At 42.3% G+C, this 24335-nt stretch overlaps 3 protein-coding genes across 3 annotated transcripts; 2 read left to right on the top strand and 1 right to left on the bottom strand.

Annotated features, from left to right (window-relative positions):
- The first annotated feature begins 1143 nt into the window (after positions 1-1143).
- On the top strand, positions 1144-6762 carry LOC131126121 (large ribosomal subunit protein uL18-like). Its single transcript, XM_058068325.1, has 9 exons — positions 1144-1269; positions 1520-1589; positions 1704-1819; positions 1920-2054; positions 3281-3483; positions 3762-3939; positions 5711-5799; positions 5959-6056; positions 6129-6762. The coding sequence occupies exons 1-9, from the start codon at positions 1267-1269 to the stop codon at positions 6137-6139; spliced, it is 903 nt and encodes a 300-aa protein (XP_057924308.1). The 5' UTR covers positions 1144-1266; the 3' UTR covers positions 6140-6762.
- LOC131126122 (divergent protein kinase domain 1A-like) lies at positions 5747-12834 on the bottom strand. The gene is made up of 6 exons (XM_058068326.1): positions 12778-12834; positions 10373-10507; positions 9051-9158; positions 8808-8984; positions 7796-7927; positions 5747-7600 (listed from the first exon to the last, which is right to left on the bottom strand). The coding sequence occupies exons 1-6, from the start codon at positions 12829-12831 to the stop codon at positions 6920-6922; spliced, it is 1287 nt and encodes a 428-aa protein (XP_057924309.1). The 5' UTR covers positions 12832-12834; the 3' UTR covers positions 5747-6919.
- Positions 12835-14028: 1194 nt separating this feature from the next.
- On the top strand, positions 14029-24268 carry LOC131126313 (metal-response element-binding transcription factor 2-like). Its single transcript, XM_058068690.1, has 15 exons — positions 14029-14311; positions 14795-14981; positions 15633-15714; positions 17879-17989; positions 18067-18167; positions 18247-18365; positions 18475-18570; positions 18907-18975; positions 19208-19331; positions 19886-19953; positions 21072-21230; positions 21404-21515; positions 22184-22242; positions 22392-22493; positions 22574-24268. Exons 1-15 carry the CDS (start codon positions 14307-14309, stop codon positions 22950-22952), a joined length of 1773 nt encoding a protein of 590 aa, XP_057924673.1. The 5' UTR covers positions 14029-14306; the 3' UTR covers positions 22953-24268.
- Positions 24269-24335: the final 67 nt, after the last annotated feature.

The following is a 24335-nucleotide window of genomic DNA, read 5'->3' as shown; positions in this document are numbered from 1 at the left end:
CCCCACAGAGTCACACAGTCTGACACTTTTTAAAAAAAGAACTTATGACCACGACTGACAGTGGTATCGGACATCCCTAATAATAAGGGATCAAAATTTGACACAAATCTTATAATTATCTCCCCAAAATGACCATTTAGACTGAACAAAAACACCCGCTGGACTACAGCAGGGCCCTCAGACACGTAGCTGTACAGTTGCTTTCTCTTCATTGTGAAATCACAATTCTGCAGAAACAAAGCTTGAACGTCCGGGGGTTGGGGGGGGGGGGGGGATCTACACCCACAAGAGTGACTTTGACTTTTCTTATCGCTGACATGCTGAGAACATGAGTGAGTGACACTGAGCTATTTTATCTCTGTGTGGTAGTAAAGCAGAAGATTATAGTTCTCCTTTTTTTGTCAGCTCATGGCTAATCGTTCATTGCTGGGTATTTTTTTCCTTCTTTTGGTTGTGCAGGGGCGTCAAAAGTCAGCTGGCTCTGTGGAGACGTTGCAGGCAGTGTGCCTCGTGACTAAAAAGCTTGTATGATAACGACGCTGCAGGTCGCATCTTCCCCATTTCTTCTCTTCTTTTTGCATTTCGATGCTCTACTCAGAATCTCCTTAAAGGGGAACTGCACTTTTTTGCCCATCATGAACAATCCTTATGTGAAACATGAACACGAACATAAGCTAGCTTACAATGCTGTCATTTGGGTTACACCTATTTGGACTATGAAACCCTCAAATAACATCTACACCGATGATGATGTAATAGCTGCAGTAGTTGACTTCCCCTTTAAGATCCAAGAGGAATGTCAATTCTTGCCATTTTTCCAACTGGTCTTGGAATTTTGATCAGGAGTGTATTTTTGCTCTAGCAGAGACCACAAATAGAATTTGAATGTGGCATCAAACTTCCTCTAAACATTGTAGCACTTTTGTCCTGCAAACTATTGACATTTACTTCTATAGTTATTTAGCCTTTTTAGAGCTGTATATATCCCCATATCATAGTAATTACACCGTTACGACTGTAAAGTTGTTAAAAAGTTCCCTCATGACTTCTTTTCTCTCTGTAGAAAGATGTGAAGTCTGATAAAGCCTTCAGTATTGATCGTTACTGCCCCCTGTTGGCTTAGCTGCCATGTTGCCTCCAATGCAGCAGGGGGCGCTCCGTTCCGAGGCGGCCTGGAGGTGAAGCATCTCAACGGGTAAAGTTCCGCTATAGAGTACGGAAGAGTGCCATCGAGTCGGAGAGGAAAGTGTGCAAAATCCAATTAAAATGGTAAGAAAACTTGAATGATATATTATCGTATCCGTCTGTTTGTATGAGAACGAGTGAAAGGTTGATATCGGCCGAGTGTTTGTAGCGTTTTAATGGTCGGATGGCTTGAGATGGACACCGGCGGGTTGCTTTAGCGTGGCGCTACAGTTTGGCTAAAAATGGAAGCCAAGTGCCATTGAATGCATCAACATGCACTACACAGTGTGTACTATTTAGGCAAAGTTTATCGATTTAATCGATTTGTTTGTAGGGTTTCGTCAAAGTGGTGAAGAACAAGGCATACTTCAAGAGATATCAAGTCAAATACCGACGAAGGAGAGGTATTAATGTTTAATGTCATTCAATATGATGAATCTACGAATGGTGCCCATTACTTTAAAAACTACTAAGTACTATCACTTCTCCACTATCGCTAATATTTGTGTTTGTTCTAGAGGGCAAGACGGACTTCTTCGCACGCAAACGCTTGGTTGTACAAGACAAGAACAAGTACAACACCCCCAAGTATCGTCTGATTGTTAGACTGTCCAACAGGGACATCTGCTGCCAGGTCAGTGGTTGGAAGACTTGATCAATATCAATATCATACTCTCACAAATTACTTACAAATTACTACATTACTTTTTTTGTGTCTCTCTCTCTCTTGACAGATTGCCTATGCAAAAATTGAAGGGGACTGCATTGTGTCTGCGGCGTACTCCCACGAGCTGCCCAAGTATGGCATCCCTGTGGGTCTCACTAACTACGCTGCGGCGTACTGCACTGGCTTGCTGCTGGCTCGCAGGGTAAGGATTGACCAGTAGCCACTGCAGGATGTACTTTATATATTATGTACTTTTTTATATATATATATATATATACACATCTTATTTCCTGTCAATAGCCACGTTTACATGAGGAGTTTTTCTCTTTCCAAATGACCTTTCCGAAAACAATGGTAAACACGAAAAGGAATATTCCAATCTCCAGTCTCCATGCGCCGCTATAATAAACCAGAATAGTCAATGGGGCATGCCCAGTAAGGCGTGACCGTCAACATCACGTGATACCAACGTGATTCCCCAAGTTTTTCATTTATTAAGACGGATCATTTATTCCAAATGACCTTTCCGAAAACAATGGTGAACACGAAAAGGAATATTCCAATCTCCAGTCTCCATGCGCCGCTATAATAAACCAGAATAGTCAATGGGGCATGCCCAGTAAAGCGTGACCGTCAACATCACGTGATACCAACGTGATTCCCCAAGTTTTTCATTTATTAAGACGGATCATTTATTCCAAATGACCTTTCCGAAAACAATGGTAAACACGAAAAGGAATATTCCAATCTCCAGTCTCCATGCGCCGCTATAATAAACCAGAATAGTCAATGGGGCATGCCCAGTAAAGCGTGACCATCAACATCACGTGATACCAACGTGATTCCCCAAGTTTTTCATTTATTAAGACGGATCATTTATTCCAAATGACCTTTCCGAAAACAATGGTGAACACGAAAAGGAATATTCCAATCTCCAGTCTCCATGCGCCGCTATAATAAACCAGAATAGTCAATGGGGCATGCCCAGTAAAGCGTGACCGTCAACATCACGTGATACCAACGTGATTCCCCAAGTTTTTCATTTATTAAGACAGATCATTTATTCCAAATGACCTTTCCGAAAACAATGGTGAACACGAAAAGGAATATTCCAATCTCCAGTCTCCATGCGCCGCTATAATAAACCAGAATAGTCAATGGGGCATGCCCAGTAAAGCATGACCATCAACATCACGTGATACCAACGTGATTCCCCAAGTTTTTCATTTATTAAGACGGACATACATAGTTCCAGGCCGACCGGTGAGAAGCACAACAGACATTTTAAAGCACAAGCAGACCACTTCTGATACTCGAAATGCAGCCTCTGCCATTTTGTGGAGGTTGCCTACAGCCACAGCTGTTGGTTTGTGTTTCTGACTACTAGGATGTATTGATGGTATGTCAGTTGTTCATTGTTTTTCCTAGCTGTTGCACAAGTTTGGCATCGATCAGGTGTACGAGGGTCAGGTGGAGGTGACGGGCGACGAGTTCAACGTGGAGAGCGTGGACGGTCAGCCGGGCACCTTCACCTGTTACCTGGATGCGGGCCTGGCCAGAACCACTACGGGAAACAAAGTGTTTGGAGCGCTAAAGGGAGCAGTGGACGGAGGACTGGCCATCCCTCACAGGTCAGCTGGAATACTTCCCGTATCTTCCTGTATACTATGTATGTGTATATCCAACTATACTATAGTAGAGTTGGATATGAACGCCAACCTGCTTCTTGATGATGACCCAAACAAGCTGAGCCAAATGTAGTTGGTCCTTCATTTGCATTGGCTGATGTTTACTGTCATTTCAAGACGGGGCTGAGAGAAGCAACAACGGTTCATCTAGAAACGTTGAACCGATTCTGCTGCACAACACGGAATCAACATGTGACATTTTTCTCCCATTTTTCTCCCAGCCTGAAACGCTTCCCCGGTTACGACACCGAGAGCAAGGAGTTTAACGCTGAGGTGCATCGGAAACACATCATGGGCATGAACGTGGCCGACTACATGTCCTGCCTGATGGAGGAGGACGAGGAGGCATATAAGAGGCAGTTCTCTCGCTTCATCAAGAACGGAGTCGCACCCGACACGGTCTGTGCAAGGCGACACTAATTTGTTTTTACAGTAGGCAAACTGGACATAAGAATGGGCACACATGGGGGAATGAACCTTTTCTTGTTCTATCCATAGTTACAGCATAGAAAACCTCTTACAGACCTTCCAAATATGGTTTTTAACATTATTAGAGACATCTAGACTTGAACTAACAACCCCAACAGTCACCTTTATACTCGTATTACCCAGTATAGCACACAAAATAATAGTAAATAAGCCATTTTAAATATAAATAAGACTCATGTTATATAAATGGGGCTGTTTTTGTTTTAGGGATTACTGTGCCTATTGTGAGAGAAAATAAAAGATGCTGCGTGTCGCTGGCGCAACCACGTTGTTCAAAGATCAGCCTCCCTGGGGTGGAGTTGCAGCTTGAGAAAATTTTAAAAAGAAACTATTTTTAAATCCTCAAAAATCAGTGTCTTTTAATTCCTACTATTAGAGAGTAAAGCAGACAGAAAATCTGACTTTTTTTGGGAGTAGACCAAGCCCTGTATTTTATTCTACACACTTTGGTCCAGTCCAGTCTGGTGCCCTGGGGGCTCTGAGTAAATCAGGTCCTTTTAGACTCCATCAAACTGGGAATGGATAGGCAACAGTAGCCACGTTTACATGAGGAGTTTTTCCTCTTTCCAAATGGAATCTTTCCAAATGACCTTTCCGAAAGCAATGGTATACATGGAAAGGAATATTCCTATCGCGTGTCGACATGCGCCGCTATAATCAACCAGAATAGTCAATGGGGCATGCCCAGTAAAGCGTAAACACCACGTGATAGCAACTTTCTCCTCCACTTGTTGGAATAACTCCGTATTGCCAGTTTTTCCTTCGTCCGGTCCTGAAATTTAGTTTGAATCAAACTTTCCGCAGTAGTCCAGTTGCCGATTGCTGGCCTCCATTTTTTTTTTAATGGAAGAACGTCTGGATCTGCGTGTTACGTCATGTCTCCGCATTCGCTGAAAGAACGCACCCGGGAACAGGAAAATATAAAGTTCAATCTTGCTAATATTTTATAATTAAGTTGGGCACATGTTTTATATAGATATATATTTTCTTTTTGAATAAAAGTAGACTTGTGAATGGCGTATAGAAGGGTTTAGATTCTGTTCCACAGATGGCGCTAATGCACACCAAAGCTGCTTGCCAACCGCCAATAAACAACAGAAGAAGAAAAACACCACCGTTTGAGCGGGTACAAGATATCTCAATCGGATTGGGGAAAGGAATATTCCATCCCTGGGAATCCCATTATATATTCATTGGGATTGGCACTTTTCTTTGGGAATGAGGTGTATACAAAGGTTACATTCTTTCCTTTTGAGCAAATAACTCGAATGGAATTGGAATATTTGGCTCCATGTAAACGTGGCTATTGATATGGATACTGCTTGAAGAGTTGCTATTACATATTTTGACCACCAGGGTGCGCAGTCAAGTTGAACCACTATTTTTAAAGCAAGGTGGCTCTGAGCAGCTGAAACCGCCAAACAAGCACAGCACACCCCCCCCCCCCACACACACAGTATCAAGTATCACAATGAAAGTAGCTGTTAACGTAAGCACAGCCGCTGCAAATGAGACTCGTCAATTTTCCCACATCCTGTCACTGCTTTTCCGTGATAATCCCAATGGTTCGCAGCAAAAGATTGGCTGATGTTAGCTTTCGTTTCAAGGCTGAGGGAAGCATCGTGATGATGTGCTCGCGGCGACACACACCAACCCGAAAATGAACTTGTGTTGTTTTCAGGTGGAGGAAATGTACAAGAAAGCACACGCCGCCATCAGAGCAAACCCTGTTCATGAAAAGCAACCCAAAAGAGAAGTCCAAAGGAAGAGGTGGGTGTTATTTTTGTTTATTTTCCTTCAAATGAAGCGACACAACTTGCATGCCTCACGTGAAACCCTTTGGCTTTGTGACAAAAAAGTGACAGCTTCTCCAGCTACCTCCAAGTGTTGTGAATGCTAATGACCCTTCTCGCTCCTCTTTCCGCCCAGATGGAATCGCGCCAAGTTGTCTCTGGCTCAGAGGAAGGACCGCGTTGCCCAGAAAAAAGCCAGCTTCTTACGAGCACAAGAACGGGAGGCGGAGGACGGTTAGCGCTACCTCCATATATGCAACACGACTAAATTTATTACAAACTCAACTTTTTTGTGTGTGTCTTCAGTGATGCTATGACAGGAATGCTGACGACACTTGAGCTCTTCACATTGGTCCCGTTACACGTTCTATACTTGAATCAATGACTCAAAAGGGGACAGGAGAGGGCAGCTGATGTGATAGAAAAGACAGCAAAATAGTGTCATTGTGCAAAAGTCATGCATTAACATCTTTTGAGCATCCAGCAGCGCACAACTTCCTGGATGATATTTTACAAAGTGACTTCATTGTCAGCGGCGTCTTTAGAATAGAATAAGGTTGATAAAAAAGATCTGTGGAACATTCCAGCATGATTCCTATGGCACTGTGATGGGTCCAAGCCCAAAGTGATACAGTACGACATTCACAAATGAACACACATGGCTGTCATAAAGATGTTATTGTGCTTCTTCCTAGTAGATTCGGTGGCCTAAAACGTCCCTCCGGTTAGCGATGATTCCTTCCGAGCTTTGTCAAAAGTAAGCATGCAAAAAACCTCCCATTATAGACTTTGATTGTTCATATCTTCATACTAACTGAAAGCAATAGAAATTGATTGGCTAGTCTTCAATAAGCCTCCCAGGTATGGGTGATCCAGCAGTAATATGCAAGTGGGCACAAGTATTGGGACACCTCCCTATTCCTCTAAGACGGGTGGAACTATAACGACAAAAATTACAGGCGTGTCATAATAGCGCAAAATATTTAGTAAATCATTTTTCTGTGTGCTTACAGTGAGTGTGATGTCCCAATACTTTTGCCCATATAGTCTATCAATTCCTTGCATGTTCAGATTGTTGGCATCTCAGCTCCTCCTGGTCACGAGTCCTTGGTGTGGGAGATCTGCCTCCACAGCAGAGCCTTCAGGTTGTTGAGGAGAAGCGAGTGCTCCATGTTCATCTGGCCGGCGCCCCCCCTGAGGGCCATGCAGGCGTACAGCTGCCTCTCCAGCTCCTCCCTCAGCGCAGACGGCGCCCCGTGCAGGAGGTAGTCCTTCAATACGGCGCACGCTTTGGCCAAATTGGGCCGCAGCGGCTCCTCCCTGCACCGTTGATATGACATGTCACATGATGTCCGGCAGTCCACGCCGTACACGCAGTCGGCGTCCGTGTCGCATCTGAGCGCCCGCATGCTGCGCCGAAACTGGCTTTCGGGTACCACGGTGCGGGGGTTGGTGAGACGCAGCTCATGGCCGTCTGTGTAGCCCAAGTGCACCGCCGCCAGGTCGCAGATGAGGAAGCTGCCGTACGTGCCGTGGAAGATGTCCTCCACCAGCTCCAGCAGGCCCATGGAGATCTTGGCTTTGCGAGGCCACGAGGGCGTGAACCACTGATCCATCTTGCGCTGTAAGCCACCGGGCACCCAGGACCCCAGCGGCCAGGGTGCGGACAAACCATACAAGGGGGCATGGGGGACACGTTCCGTCATGTAGAGGTCGCCGCAGTAGCCCAGAAGACGGGGAGTGTGTCCACGCTCCTGAAGCAGCAGGCCAAGAAGCACCTGAGGAAACCACATTTCCTGTTTACATATCCAAATGGAAATATTGAGGTCAAAAAATATAACGGTATGTAAGAAGTTACCAACTTTTAGTAATTAGTGTACTATTAGTAGTACTATTAGTACTATTAATACCACAGAATCGATACGCCCATCAGTAGTGGGACCTTATTTGATCAGATCATGTTTTCTTCTGACCTCATCCATCTGCAGGAGGGCCCACATGGAGCGAGCTTCGGGCAGGGACACCTTTCCATCTTTGTTGCCATCCGCCACAGACAAGATGACACTGACCAATCCGGCGAGATTAGCTTGATCTCCAAGCTTGGACTACGAGAGGTCAGAGGGACACAAACGTCAGTTTAGTTTCATTTATTTCTTTGCAATTTTATCAAACAAACGTAATTAGTCAACGACAACACAAGTGTAGTTTTTTTTGTGATTTTTAAGGGAAAACAAATCCAAACCTACATAGCCAACATGTGTGGAAAAAGTGGACCTGCTGGTGTGTTTTGGATCTTTGTCCTGCTGCAGAACCCAACTTGCTTTCAGCTCAAGTCACCAACAGATGGCAGTATATTCTCGTTAGAATTATTTGGTAGACAGCAGAATGGGACCAGGTCCCGAAGCAGCAAAACAGCCGCAGACCATCACACTACCACCACCATATTTTACTGTTTCTCTGAAATGTGGTGTTACATTTACACCAGATGTAATGGGATACACACCTTCTATAAAGTTCAACCACAGAGTGTTTTCCCAAAGGTCTTGGAGATCATCAGTACGATCATCAAGATGTTTTCTGTCAATTTTTGTTTTTGCCAAGTGTCTTTCTTATGGTGGAGTCATGAGGATATGTTGTTGTGGGGTCTTTTGTGACCTCTTGCATGGGTTATCCATGCACTCTTTGGGGTATTTTTGGTAGGCTGGCCACTCCTGTTCTTGCCAATTGTGGATAATAGCTCTCACTGCGGTTTGCTGGAGTCCCACAGCTTTTAACCTTTTCCAGCCTGATAGATTAAGTTGTGTTTTTTCTCACACAGGGCCATGTAGATTTGGATTTTAGTCTCCCTTCATTATAATATGTTCAGTTGTGTTGTGATTGACTAACATTTATATTTGTTTGACGATCTGAAACATTTAAATCAGGAAGGTGGCAAACACGCAGGATGGAAGAACATATTCATTTTGGATGAATTCCAATTTTTACCTTGAGATTATTAAAGACCATCTCTCTGAACTTCTCCACTGACGTGCCTCGAGTGGGAGTGTCGAACACAGGGGCCTCCCTCCGTGGCTCCAGCTCCTCGCCCATCTCGTAGCGTATAACTTTGCCCAAATTACAGCGAACGATTCCTTCATGGTCTCCCCAGCTTCCGGTATACACCTAAAAGATGGAGATATTTGTATGGGGAGATCATGGCTGATGATGAAGAGTCACATGGGCTTCCACCTGGTTGTTCGGGAGGGCTGAGAGACATCTACTCATGTAGAAGGTCTCTTTGTCACACAGGCTGCTGCAGGCCGAACCGTCAATGATTCCCTTCCTGTATTTGTCACACTTGGAAGACAAGAAGCACAGTTTACCAAGTCAGGATTGCCCTGTTCTAAGACATTTTGAAAACAAATGATTTTCTTTATGATTTTTGGTTTGTATGGTGTAAAACAGGGGTGCTCACACTTTTTCAGCATGCGAGCTACTTTTAAAATGACCGAGTCAAAATGATCTACCCACTACAAAAATGCAAAACATCTATTTATTTTCAAATGTATTGAGGATTATTTGTACGTACAATGTATGTTGATGTACCTTACATAACCAAATGAGCCAATATTGCAAAACACACATAATTAACTATTAACATTTTTTGTAATTACCTGAGTTTACTTTGATGACTTGCACTGAATTGAACCAGCCAGGGATGCATAGTCCGGACAGTAGCTGCTGATAGCCAGCCTCAAGCACACTTCCAAATGTTTATCAGTCATGGATAATATCCGTATCACAATATCCGTATAATATTCCATATCCGTATGGAAGTGATATGTTTTTTGCCTTTTTACTTGGTCCAGTTTTTGCCTTTTTACTTGGTCCAGCTCCTTCATTCATTTTAGTGACCATAAACTTTAGCGAGGGCTTAAAATCTCGCAATTCGCCGACTAGCTTAGCACTTTGCATCGTTGTTTACGCATGAGCGGTGACCTAAAGGTCAAAATTCAGTTGTCATCTGATTGGTTGTCCTGTATGTCAATCAAGTAACGGGGATGGATGATAGGCTGACATCGTAAGTTCTGCTGCACTTAGAGACGTTGTTTGATTTGATTGGTCGCCCGAAGGGCAACATTCAGTTGTCATCTGAATGGCTGCCCTGTATATCAATCAAGTGACGGCATTGATGCTGGGATGATATTTTTTTAATGTCACGCCGCGATCGACCAGCGATCAACCGGTAGATCGCGATCGACTTAATGAGCACCCCTGGTGTAGAGACTATTTCATATAGAAGTGAAGACACTACTGAAACGATTGCAACTAGGGAGAAACAGAGACCGATGGAATGGAATGACTATTGTTGGCTCTGTTCCACGGAAGCGTTAATTGTTATCGACTGAGCATCAGTCACAAAAGAGCCTGAGAGTCCCATGAACAAAGCCACCCATCGGTAATTAAGAGGCATTGACAAGATCTACCAACGTCAAAGGTATACGCGTTTCAAAAATCAATGCCAGTCCCACAATGTGGACCTCGCAAACTCAAGCTAATCCATAACTCACAATGGCGATCTTGCACTGGTGTCCTCTGCATAGCTCCGTGTAGGCCGAGTATTGCACGTAGAGCACCCAGCTCCCCACCAGCACAGTCAACCAAGTGAGGAACAAGTACTTCACCCTTACAAAGGAGATGCGAGCCTGCAAAGGACAAGAACAAATGAAGGCATGAATCCTGAAAAGGTTCTAGGCTGGTTCCCAGGAGGCCTCACTGCTAGGTTTTTTTAACAATTCATTGGTCGGCTCTCTGACTGTTCAAATCAGCATTTGAACCGTCTCATGGACCTGATCGTTACGGTGTCTCGTGCTACTTATGTCACATATCATATTCATATTAGTGCTTTAGTAACGGGACGCACACATCACGGCTTACTCATGTCATTGTGACAGTGGTAAAAATATAGAACTGCACCTTAGAACACAAAACTACGTCTACATGTGTGTACTTCTAACTGCACTATGTACATCAATATGTACATTTATATATGCTGTACAACATCTCTTTGCACAACAGCACGAGATGGAGGTTTTTGTATTATATTTTGCTTGCTTTGCTGTTATATTTTTAAAATCTTTGCTCTTTACTGTATTTGCTATTTTATTTTATGATACTATTTGACATAGTACCATTCCCTTATTTTCTTGAACCCTGCATACCCCCGTGTTTTCCAAATCTGTAAGATGCTGGATCTGTGAATTTCTTTTAGATGAACAAAGTATCTAATTGAAACTTTTATTAAATGTAACACAAAAAAACACGAACTACATGTATTTTCTCACAAGCAATTCGTACTGTTTAACATTTGCTATTTTTTTTTTAAATGGTGGCTTTGAACAAATATAATAATTATAACAAATATTTCATTATTTTCATTTAACTGAGTCACAAACAATACAGGTGCATTTTGAAATGTTTACTGTCCCACAAATTGACACTCAACAATATTATTGTCAACAGTTTTTGAGATCTAAATAAACCACTAACTGACATGTATTTTCCTAAAGGCAATTCGTACTCTTTAATGTTTGCAGCATTTCTTGAAATGCTGGCTTTTAACTATATTAAAATGCAGCATTTGTTTGGTGATGTATTAAACTACATTCTGATTGACTGTCAGCATGGGCAAGTTTTGTTTATGTTGCTATCACTTTTGAATAAATTCAGCATATTTGCTCGTTGGTGTTGATGGGCTGACCTTGCTCATTATTAATATTCCCACACAAAGGCTGCGTGTGGCATTTGGCTTAACAATCATCTTTTTTTTCCCTTCAAATTTCTACGATATGCTTTGCTTCGCACCCTTGGGGTGCAGCTAGCGTACAGGCAGGGACCATTTGAATTTTTTGTACACTGTATTGTTATTATTCCACTGTATTAACCGATCATGCCTTGGTCATGCTAATCCTCTTCTTTGTAGATTACAAACACGTGACCTTTGGAAGTGGTTTGGAATGATGATGAAAACATGTCATGAGGACTGCAAGGCGGGGAAAACCATTGCCTCCACATTGACCCATATTCCTTTAGGAGCACGTTTGAATGGTAACTTGAGACACGTGGCTCCTGTACGGAGCTGATGAATGGTGGGCCTCCAGGGAGGACAGTGGGAGAAAACATTGAACAGCACATGCCGTGAATAATAGCTACTCGATATACAGCACAGGCAATATGACAACACGATGGACATTATTTGCAATTGACTGTAGCGAACATAAAATGTGCAAACACATAATGTTGACATGTTAAATATGTAAAAGACCTCCCTGACCTATTTTGGGTACCTTAGTGAAATACTGTGAAAAATGCATGGTTGCATAGTGAAGACACTACATGGGTGCAAGCATGCAAAACATGTCATTGTCATTGCAAACTGTTATGTTTGCAATTGTGTTTAGAAACTGGTCCTGTTAATCCTCTTGACTCTTTGGTGCATTCATGAGCATACGTAGAGTATCATGTTCTTTTATTGCCGGGCAACCTGTTGCTTAGAGTCAGTGATCACAATCATTTACTTTCACCTACATACAACAGTTTCAATATTGTTTTAAAAACTTCATTGGTTTTGGCTGACACATGACTTTTTCTATCATGTCTTCAATGTTGGGGAACTGCATTGCAGAGGGAGCAGGCAGGCCTCCAACTGGGTCAATCTAATACTTTCCAAGATCTTCAGCACTTTAAGACTTGTGGTGGGCCCCTCTCGGAGATTGTTAAGCTCAGTGGGTTATAAAAGCACTCCAGTCCCCTGTACATGCAGGTTAAGCTGCCTCTGATATGTCTTCTGGTAAGTGAAGCGTCAGCCGTCCATCAACATTCCTCAGGTCATTTGAAAGCATGCAGGTGGAAAATATTTACTGGTGTGGCACCAGCACAGACCCCACTATCACACACTGGCACAAAGCTACATTACCTGGAAATAGAAGGACTTCTTCACCCAGGCCCGTGGAAACAGTCCCTTCGCCATCACAGAAATAGATCATCTCAATACGTGGGCTTGACTGAAGGAGACCGTCATTCAAAAGCCGCAGCAGGACGCGTCTCGCCTCGCTTGCAAAACGTACATTCATGCACGTACATCATTCCTGTTGATTTTGTCCCAGTCTGCACATTTGCGCTTCGCTCCAGCGGCAGCGGCTGTGTTACGTTTCCAGCAAAGCAACTTCTTCATGCCTCCACCACCAAACAGCGCAGGCTCGGGTTAATGCGCAGGCGCGGTTTGAAGACGTCCAGCTTGGTAGAGTAGAGAGTGATTACAACGTTCAATGAAACTAGTTCTGCACTAAGTGACACCCCGAAGCTGTGTATTTGAATAAACTTTTGTTCATCTTTCACAATACAAACTGTTAGATGAATGGTATAATATGACTTCCGGTTAAAGGACATTTATTTTTCACGACTGATTCCTCGACCATTGTTATGTGGAAATTGTATCAATGGCGATATCATTTCCGGTCATATGTACCACTGACACTAATCTATTTTCGTTGTCATAATGAAACACGTTTATTGACCCAAATGCGTCACTTCCGGTAAAGAAGTTTCTGCAAATTAATTTGTCTGTCAAAGCGGCCTGATTTTGTCGACATGAGTGTCCATAAGATAATTGCTTATTTTCAGGGCACTGATGTAAATGTGTAATTTGTTAAAATAGATGTAATTTTGTTAACGACGATATCACTTCCGGTTAATGCTAGTCCTTATTCTTTGTTTTCCAGAATAAAATACATTTGTTGAGTCATATCAAATCACTTCCGGTAACGAAGAGTCTGCAAAACAAATTTTCCGTCAACGCGGCCTAATTGTGTAGACATGAGCGTCCATAAGACAACTGTTCATCTTTATAACACTGATATAAATGTGTAATTTGTTACAATTAATGTAATTTTGTTAACGACGATATCATTTCCGGCTAGAACAAAATACATTTGTTGACCCATACCATATCACTTCCGGTACTGATAATTCTACAAGTCAAATTCAAAATGTACACGATCTAATTTTGACAAAAATGAGTGGCCATACAGCCTTACATCTGTGCCTATGCAATAAGAGCACTGTTGATAATGTGTGAAAACGTTACGTAAGACATCAATGGTTGATTAAAAGATGCTGTAATTAGCCACACGTTGACGCAGGTAAACATGTGACACGAGCAGTTGAAGATGCTTGAAATGAGATTAAACAGACGAGGACGAGGAAGCAGCAGCTGCCGTTTAAGCTTCCCACAATGCACTCCCCGGCCATCAGCGGGAAACCAAAATGGCGAACGTGCTCGGGGAAAATGAGCAGTTTGTTATTTTCTGAGAAGGACACGGGGTCTACGCGTTTTAGCGGCTCGAGTTTGGTGTGAATTTCAAAGGCAAACGGAGCGAGAATACCACAGCAACGCACATATATTTATTTTGTTACTTTTGGAGCTGTAGAAACGGAGGTGCCCGAATGAGGTATTGTTGTCATGTTTTCCTCTGTTGGGGGTGTGGGTTAGTCTGGGTCTGCAACCTGGCACGGCTAAAGGCTTTGCCCGGGGATTAGTCTTACTTTGGCCGATAATTCTGACAAAATATATCATTTAAGACTTTAAGGTCACTGCACATGGTTATGTTTTACTAAGCGTGGGGTTGACCACAGCCACTCAACGTTCGAACAAAGGGGACAGCCCTCAAAGGAAACCTAAAATAGAAACAGTGGTTATTCACATGAACTGATAGAGGGAATCCACAAGTTTACGTCTTATGTTACACTTTGTAACATAAGTGTGCTTGGGTCACAAGGGAGATATTTTAGTGACAGGAAGTGCTTGGAGTGACAGTACATTAGCTTCCATCGGCTGTCACCTATTTACTAGTACAGTACCTATGCAAATCCTTTACAATTATGCTTGATGTTACATGTTTCCAGTTTTACCAGTCCATCCCTTGTCATTGCAGAGACTCGGGGGTTTTGGGTCACCTGTCCGTCCATCAGAGAGCTCACCCCCCGCAGCAGCAGGCTATTCCTTTGTCCCCAACAAGCCAAGCGAGGGTGGAGTATGGTGAACAGGACAGGTTCACAGAGGGGCAGGACGTCTTGGCCCGTTGGTCAGATGGTTTGATATACCTGGGGACAATCACAAAGGTTAGTGTGTGAGAACATACAGGAAAGAGTATTGTTAAATGTCTGTACTTGGTTTGGGCGTTTTCACCGAAGGGTCTTGAACATCATATGAAGCATGTAGCAAATAAGATCTTCATAATGCTGCATTACTGCGACTTTATTGACTGATGCATAGATTGTATTATATATTAGAAAGGCTTGTACCAACTGGGGTGCAGGCGCAAACAATAATACCCCCCCCCCCCCCCATTTGACATTTCGGTGGATTTGTTGAATGTGCAAGACAGTAGAAATAGTTGACACTTTACAGCTTCACTCACTCACAGTTTCATCATCACACATTTATACATGAGACTGCATACATATATCAATTTAACATACGTCAGCATGTATATTAAATGGTTTATTTACTTTTGGGTCTACTATATTGGTTCATACGAGTGTAATGGAGACTATGGGGTGTTAGTTAATGTCTACAGGACTCTCATAATGTTAACAATTGTATTTAGAAGGTTTTTTTGTGGTAAGTATGAAATATATGACTCATAATTAATGAATCATACCTCACTGAAATTTACTTATCACGATTGGGTCTGGAACCAGTTAAGCGCAGTAAATGAGGGGTTGTAGCTATATGTTTTTAAACTATTTGTTTTTTCTTTGCCCTTACAGATAGATCGGGACAAGCAGCGATGCTTTGTGGTGTTTGAGGATCGATCCAAGTCTTGGGTTCTGTGGAAGGACATTCAAACGGGTAGGCAGTAGTATATAAATGTCTGTAATATTTAAGCTTTGTAAATAGCTGCTAATATTGCTGGACTTATTTATTTAGTAGTGGCTATTTCTCGCACACTAGCGATACTTCAATCGGCCGATTTCCGGTGATAAGTACGTGGGATTGTCCCCCCCTGCTTTGTGAAAGTCCAAGTCCAACAGTAATAGTTTGTACAGTTAATAAGTGCAACTTGCAGAACCATTCTCGTCTCTCGGGAACAATGGCCGCACGCTGCATTCATCTTATGCGGTCAGGTTTATCCCTTTGCAGAGGTGAAATGTTCAAAAACAGGAGGCGGGGGGCCGGCAGTCACATAGCTGAGGAGTAATAAAGACTAAAAGATTTGCGTAGTAATAAACAGGTGCAGGATATACAATTAACAATACCTTAATTAAATAATACAAATGAAGAATAGTCAAAGAGAAAATAATAATTGCAGTACACCTGGTAGACAGGAGTAAAGGATTTATTTTTGGTGTTCTTTATAGCGAATATTATGTATCATGCTCATTGCCCATTTTGCAGTATAGTTGGTGAGTGAAGTGCACTTACCCCATATGTCAACAGAATATAAAAATGGCAGCAAACAGTATGGTGTGATGATGTTTCATATTACAGCCTTTAGTGTGACACATTCCAACATGACACAAGCGGTACCTCCCAGCACGCACAGTTACTGCCCCCACGTGGTGTTATTGAAGTCGCTGGTCACAACAGTAAGGACACTTTCCCTGTCGTAATGAGGTCGCCGTACTGGACTGCTGTGGTAAAGAGAGCTGAGTCGGAAGGCAAAGCTCTCAATTTATCAGAATCTGAATCACCTTTATTGTCATTGTATTGCATACAACGAACAAAATGTAGAATTGCAGTGAAAACAATAACCTGTACAGCAGGGGTGGGCAAACTATGGCCCGGGGGCCACATGCGGCCCACCAAGTGTTTGAATCCGGCCCGCCAGTTGCTTTCTAAGTATTTCAACTTTTAACATACAAACTGGCAACATGACTTGCAAGTTGGATGTCTTATTTAGTAAAAAAAAAAAAAAAAATTTGTAAAATTAAATTATAGTTTAAATGTTTAAAGTGCTCCTGAAAAAAAGGGACATGAGAACATTCAGCTGATAATGAAAAAATGTCATAACTTTGTCACAAAACAAGCAGCCAAGCTTTTGCCTTTACATAATAGCCCTGTGTAATTTTTCCATAAGATGTCACATTCACGTAAAGAAGGGGTGGGCAAACTACGTCCCGGGGGCCACAAGCGGCCCACCAAGCGTTTGAATCCAGCCCGCCAGTTGCTTTCTAAGTAGTTCAACTTTTAACATACAAACTGGCAACATGACTTGCAAGTCGGATGTCTTATTTAGTAAAAAAAAAAAAAAAAAAAAAATTAAAATTTAATGACATAGTTTGATGTGGTCTGATGTTTAAAGTGCTGCTGGAAAAAAGGAACATTAGAACATACAGCTGATAGTATAACACTTTTCAGATAAAATTAGATGAATAATTCAAAGTAAATTATAAGCATAAAATTGTGTGTGTGTTAGTGTGTTAAATATATGTTCTGGCCCCCCAGACAATTTTGTTAACTCAATGCGGCCCACAAGTCAAAATATTTGCCCACCCCTGCTGTACAGTAACAAAATGTAGAATTGCAGTAACCAAAATGTGGAATTATGTTCCCAGCCTCCCCTCTGGTCGTGAGCTTTTGATCGCGACCGAAAGAACATTTTGCGGCTGAAATGAGTTTCCTCCATAAGGTGGCTGGACTCACCCTAACAGAGAGGTTGAGGAGCTCAGCCATCAGAGTAGAGCCGCTACTCCAGGTCTGGAGGAGCCAGTTGAGGTGGCTCGGGCATCTAGTTTGGATACCTTCTGGACGCCTCCTCCCAGCTGGGAGGAGGCCTCGGGGCAGACCTAGGATACGTTGGCTTGGGAAGGCCTGGGTGTCGTCCCGGTGGAACCGAAAGAGGGAAGTCTGGGCTGCCCCTGCCACCCGGTTAGGCAGAAGAAGACGGCTAGATACGTACTTTATGTGCTTTACATGAGAGTAGCAGCCTGAAAACCAGAAGCAACACTGCATTATATTTGTTTCAGATGAATTCTTACATGGCTCTCTATGTTGTGACACACGTCCATTTTAGGGGATGAAGATGAGGACGACGATGAAGACGATGACATTGTCTGCTCCATCTGTCAGGATGAAACTTCAGAGGAACCCAATGAGATTGTGATTTGTGACAAATGTGGGCAAGGTATACCTGACATTAATGAAAAGGTTGGCTGACTTCTTAAATGACCAGGATGTATAAATGATGTACTTTTTGCCCAGGCTATCATCAGCTGTGCCACTCCCCCATCATCGATGCTACCGTCATTGACTCAGACGACAAGTGGCTCTGCTCTGAATGTGTGCTCACTGCTTTTCCAAAGGTAGTGCCCTTGTCTTGGATTTTTCAAGTGGAAGCCAGATAATGTGCTGTGTTTTTATTTTATTTCTTTGTTTTTAAAGCAGGAGGACCCGCAACACATGGAGCTCTCCTTCCCGTACGCCCTGGAGGAACTGGTGTGGGATGAAGACCACACAACCAACATGCAACAGTGCTACTGCTATTGTGGAGGGCCAGGAAAGTGAGTGACTCAAATAAAACAACACAACAACAAACAGTTATGTAATTTGTTATATCACGACGCCTGAGAGGACTCGTGAGATGATGTCTTTGTCTTTGTGTCCATGCAGCTGGTACTTGAAGATGCTGCAGTGTAACAGATGTGAGCAGTGGTTCCATGAAGCCTGCCTCCACTGCTTGCAGATGCCAATGCTCTATGGAGACAGGTGATAAACCACTGTTTTCTTAGCAGGTTTAATGAGGGAAATGTTTTGGGAAAATATGGGAAATTCTGATCTTCCACAAGAATTTCCAGCAGCACTCAGAATAGCCATCTCATTTCTAAGCAAGAAAATGGTCATTTGCATTTTTTGCAGAATTTTCCAGTCCTACACATATTGTAATCTCCGGTGGAAAAAATATATAAAGCAAGCATAGTTTGGTTCAATATATTAGGATGTATTTGATCAAACACGGCATTTCACATTATTTTTGTATGTTTAAAAACAAACAAACAAACAAAAAAAACCAACACTATGCATTTTGTGTTTCTCCACCTTCAGGTTTTATGTTTTTGTTTGTTCTGTTTGCAACGGTGGACCCGAGTATCTCAGCCGACTGCCTCTCAGATGGTATGATGGTTTTTCAACATTAAGAAAAATCTGCAAAAATAATAGTCATCAACGTGGAAACTGGGATTCCACAGAACATTATTGCCATCTAGAGGACTGTAGTGGAACAGAACAGACCTTCGTTGGCTTTGATGAAATACATCAACCAAAGATCTCACTTGCCTGTCTCTGCATTTCGTATACTAATCACGTGTATAAAGAAATGCAATAAAAGTAATGTAAAGCATTGCAGGGAGGACGTGACACACTTGAGCCTGTACAACCTGACTATGATCCACAAGAAGAAGTACTTTGACTCTGAGATGGACCTGATGGCTTACATCAACAGCAATTGGGAGCTGCTGCAGCTTGGGGAGGTAACCGGAGATACAATATGATGACTTATTAAAAATGTGCATATTAGAAATCTATCATAAAATCTTGGAATTACCACTGAAATGCATATGTGATGTTTAAGTATATATAAGTATAGAGTTTATTGGTGTTTTTAAAAACACTCTCTTCGGCCTCCTTGTAGCAGCGAACAGAATCCTTGAACCCGCGAGCATTCATTAGCATTCAATAAATAATCGTAATCGTTAATGATGGTCGCAACAGCAATTGAGACCACAGGAGTGTCCAAGAGTGTCTCCTTGCTGAGCTTTCCACAACATTTGGTTTTCACTTGGATGGGGATGGCTGTCCTTTTGATTGGCACACTGCTGCTTGGGAGGCTTAAGGATGTGTAAAAAAAAAAAAAAGTTAACAAGCAATGTTGCTCGATGTCAGAACATTGTAAACAGACTACCATCTGGATTGGCGCCCACCGATGTCATGTTTGGAATTGGAATTTGCATGCGTGCATGAAAACAACAACAGCTTCATTTCATCACCTTTCAAATCTTGACTGTCTTTTGTGTTCCATCAACAGCTTTCTAGCACCCCGAGATCATTGCGATATGGGTTTGTACTGGAGGCGTTGAACAACAACACAAGCAAGTAGGTTTCTGTAATGTGTAACATCAGATATATACAAAGTACAGCTACACTTGTGTGAAAACGTTTGCCCCTTCCTGATTTTTTTTTTTTTTTTGCAAGTTTGTCACACTTAATGTTTAACCTAAGACCAAATGCACTTTTTTTTTATTAAAACTTTGTATTTAGGGAGAAAAAAATACAAACGTGCACGGCCCTGTTTGGAAAAACACTACTGAGATGAATTGACTGCAATGATTACTCATCTAAGAGGTCACAAAAGACTCCACAACAGCCAAAGAACTGCTGACCTAACACTTGCCTCAGTGTTCATGACTCCACCATAAGAAAGACACTGGGCAAAAGGGCCTGCATGGCCCTGGAGTTCCAAGACGAATATTATGGTTGAACTAAAAGAACATTACAACTTTTTAGAAGGTGTGTACCATTACATCAGATGTAACGCCACATTTCAGAAAAACAGTAAAAATATGCTGGTGGTAGTGTGATTGCCTGAAGCAGTTTAGCTGCTTCAGGACCTGGAAGACCTACTGTGATAAACGAAACCATATGTTCCTCTGTCTCCTAAAATATCCTGAATATCCGGCCATCTGTTGGTGACCTCAAGCTGAAACCAACTTGGGTTCTGCAGCAGGACAATGATCCAAAACACACCAGCAAATCCACCTCTGAATGGCTGAAGAAAAACCAGATGAAGACTTTGGAGTGGCCTAGTCAAAGTCCTGACCTGGATCCTATTGAGATGATGTCATACCTTTTTAAAAAGGCGCTTCCTGCTCCAATGTGGCTGAATGACAACAATTCTGCAAAGATGAGTGGGCCAAAATTCCTCCACAGCGCTGTAAGAGACTCATTGCAAGTTATCACAAATGCTTGATTGCAGTTGTTGCTGCTAAGGGTGGCCCAAGCAGTTATTAGGTGTAGGGGACAATCACCTTTAACACAGGGCCATGTAGCTTTGGAGTTTTTTCTCCCATTATAATATTTTTAATTACTAACCGCATTTTGAAATCAGGAAGAGGGCAAACGCTTTTAACACCACTGTATGTGTAAGAATATATGGTATTTACAATATTGATGAAGGCCTGAAAGTTCATCTGTTCTCTTTGTGCCCCTGCCAGGTTCATGTCGGGAAAAGAGGTAAAGAAGAAGAAGCACTTGTTTGGATTGAGGGTTCGATTCCCCCCCGCCCCCCCCAGTGCTGAGCAACCAGACAGCAGACTGATGGAGCGCTCCTCACGAGGGATGGCCGTCGACTCCAACAAAGCCCCATCTTTCACGTAAGCTGCAAGATCCTTTTTGAAGACTTGACAATACCAGTATTTTCATCTCTACAGGAGTCGTTTGGGTGATTCCAAGTTAAAGAACAAATTGCATTGAGTCCTTTTCAGTTTCTGTCTTCATTCTGTCAAGGGAGGAAAAAAAGTCCAATTTCAAATGTTGTTTCTTGCAGTACTTTAACCAACGGCGCACAGAAGAAGTCCAAAAAGAAGTTGAGGAAGCAATCCACACGGTCTCTTGAGAGGCAGGCCAAGCGCAGACGCTCCTGTGAACTCTTGTCCAGGGTTTGTACTGTTCATTTGTATGTTTGTTCTACTGAGTTGTTTGCTGTGTATACATTTGGAGTTTGGTCAGTCTCCTGTAAGTGCTACCAAAAGCATGACACAGCAAGCAAAAGCACCAACACAAGGAGTGTCCCGATCAAATACTGATATCTGATATTGGGTAATCAGGTCGACATTGGAAAAACAATGTAAGTTTATATCGGCCTGCATAACAATAACCACAATTCCAAACGCAACATGTTGGATTTCTGGGGAAAAAAACCCAGCCAATTTCATTTTAGATAATCACAGCTCAGCTCAAATCCATTGATCAAATCCAATCAAATCACAAATCCATTTATTTCATCACCCTTGTGACACACTTGTCACAAAATGGTGATGCGCAAACAGGCTAAAATTGACATCATGTCGCATCTCATACACAACAGACAAAACGTATTCAACACTGTGTCCCCATGTTTTTGCAGTATATTTTTATTTGGTCATTGCTGTAAATCACTGTAGTCTATACGTACTGCAGTCACCCCTTAAAGAGACAGCACCCTGTCTGGTACACTGACCCATTTAGGTTCTCCTAGGTCTGTCATAGTTAGACATTGGTGGGTATTAGATTGCACTGCTGTCTTTATTTTCTTTATATTATTATCTTTATTTTTTCTATATGACAGGAGCTGAGAAAGCCTCCACCACTAGAATCTCACTCATTGGATCGCTTTACTTCTGTCAAGTAAGATAATTGACTCTAATTGTATATACACTTTTGTTTTTTTTTATTATTGCATAAAGCATCTGCACAGTGATGATGATGATGATGAATTCTCCTGCATTTCAGGATTTGTTTTTGTGCTTATTTTCTCTTTTCACCTCATACAATAGGAATGACAGGTCGTTACTGTCATCTCGAACCTCAGATGTGGAGTCTATCGGAGCCCTGAGCACCACAGAAACTACCTCAACTAGCCTTTCAAGGCAGTCCAGGTATGCTGACTGTGCAGCCTTTTTATACAATCATAGAAATAACATTAGAACCTCCTATTTCCTATCAATCACCCATTAAGCCTCTGTAGCTCCAGCAAGACCCGGTCGACAAACTCCACCATACCCATTTCCCCTCCACCCTTAAAAAGGAAACGTGGGCGGCCACGACGGGTCTTGCGCCCCACCACCAACACAGGGATGCGCCCTCCCAGCCCAGCAGACCCAAACCCTTCGGCCACAGAGGTGCTGAGTCCGCTTCCAGGGCTGCACTCCACAGACATAGTTCACGGCATGGACCCCAACAGTCAGCTGTCCCACCTCAAGAGCTCCATCAGCTCCTACTTTGGAGTGGCAGGAAGGCTGGCTTGTGGGGAGAAGTACAAAGTCCTGGCTCGACGGGTCACCCTGGATGGAAAGGTGCAGTACCTGGTGGAGTGGGAGGGTGTCACTGCCTCCTAGAGGTGTCCTACTGTGCACCCAGGATGTAATCAGAGCATTAATTATGTACCTTTGTTTAGTTTAGACTGGAGTGTTATTAAGCTTTCTGCAAAGCCTACTGGTTCAGTGCAGTCCACTGTGAATATAGTACATTTCAACTTATTTTTCCTCCTTCCTTTTAAAGTTTATCGATAAAAACGAGGCTCTGGCATTAAACTATTTGTATCTTTTTGCGCTTTTGCTATCCTTTTGCTGTTGCTTTGAATACTGACAAACCCTCAGTTATGCATACATCGATCAATGCACTGCACCTGTAGGCTTTCAGTGATTTCTTTTAAATACAGTGATACACTTGTCAATTGCAAACCAGCTGAGTATAAAAGTAAGTTTTTTTTTTTGACAGAATGTAGCGTGTGTTAACAGTGAGGAAGTGAGGGAGGTTTTGTTTTGCCACTGAGGTCATACCGTGAACCTTTGTGTCCACGTGGGTATCTATTGTACAATATTTGCAGTTCTAACATCCCTCTTTGACATAACGCTCCCTCCTCTCTGCTCTCAGCTGTTAGTACCTCTGACTGTATTTGGCAGATGTATTTTTAAGTTCAGTTTTGGAAAGTGTGCTCATTTGTGTACTGTCATGAAGGCACTTAAGAGCTGCTGCTGCAAAATTGTATTATTTTATATAAAAATTATATACATTTATTTTTACAATTTCCCCCATATGTGTCTTGCTTTTTCTTTTTAAATCTCCCGGTAACAGTATAAGCTTAAATGTTAAAATTAGAGCAGCATTTATCATTGAGTAAAAATTATTTTGTGCTGGTCCTAAAATCAAATGTGGAAAATATACATTTTTTTCTGTTTGACCTTTTTGCCGAACTTACATGCAACTATAAAATGATGTGATTTCAATCTTCAGGACCTATTGATTTTTTTATGTTTTATAGTTCAGAAAAAAAAAATAAAAGTGTTTCATTTTGTGATTGTCCTACACTCAATTTCCATTCTGCAGTTAACAGCAGGTTTGCTTGTTTGAGTTGATCCTGTGTGTTTTTGTAGTTCGGAGTTCTTATTTGGACCCTGCAGTTGAAATGTTTGAGTTATTGTGATGATTCAGACTCAGTTGTTCAGTTTGAGCAGCCTCTTTTAGGACACACGTTCTTTTCATTTCAAATGTGTTGATGCCTGGCTCATATGAGCCGCTGCAGCCAAAGAACATTGGTTAACCTGTTTGAAGACAACAAATGACCATTATCCCATTACATACCTAATGTGTCATGATACACATCGAAGTGTAACTTCTGAAAAAAATAATAAAAGCGCCATTTGTCATACAACCGGAACAATGGTTCTCTGTTGCTTTCTTTCAGTATCCGTGTGGATGTCGACACATTTTTGGTAAAA

This window comes from Doryrhamphus excisus, chromosome 3 (assembly GCF_030265055.1).
Source record: "Doryrhamphus excisus isolate RoL2022-K1 chromosome 3, RoL_Dexc_1.0, whole genome shotgun sequence".
In the NCBI taxonomy this organism is placed as follows: domain Eukaryota; kingdom Metazoa; phylum Chordata; class Actinopteri; order Syngnathiformes; family Syngnathidae; genus Doryrhamphus; species Doryrhamphus excisus.
This window is presented reverse-complemented; position numbering and strand designations above follow the sequence as displayed.

Coding starts and splice junctions, on each gene's coding strand:
- LOC131126121 (XM_058068325.1), top strand. Junction 1,590..1,703: donor CAAATACCGACGAAGGAGAG/GTATTAATGTTT, acceptor TGTTTGTTCTAG/AGGGCAAGACGGACTTCTTC. Junction 1,820..1,919: donor ACAGGGACATCTGCTGCCAG/GTCAGTGGTTGG, acceptor CTCTCTTGACAG/ATTGCCTATGCAAAAATTGA.
- LOC131126122 (XM_058068326.1), bottom strand. CDS start 12,831: ATGGCGAAGGGACTGTTTCCACGGGCCTGGGTGAAGAAGTCCTTCTAT. Junction 8,985..9,050: donor CAGCCCTCCCGAACAACCAG/GTGGAAGCCCAT, acceptor TCCATCTTTTAG/GTGTATACCGGAAGCTGGGG. Junction 7,928..8,807: donor TGGTCTTTAATAATCTCAAG/GTAAAAATTGGA, acceptor GACCTCTCGTAG/TCCAAGCTTGGAGATCAAGC.
- LOC131126313 (XM_058068690.1), top strand. Junction 19,954..21,071: donor TTGAACAACAACACAAGCAA/GTAGGTTTCTGT, acceptor TGCCCCTGCCAG/GTTCATGTCGGGAAAAGAGG. Junction 21,231..21,403: donor AACAAAGCCCCATCTTTCAC/GTAAGCTGCAAG, acceptor TGTTTCTTGCAG/TACTTTAACCAACGGCGCAC.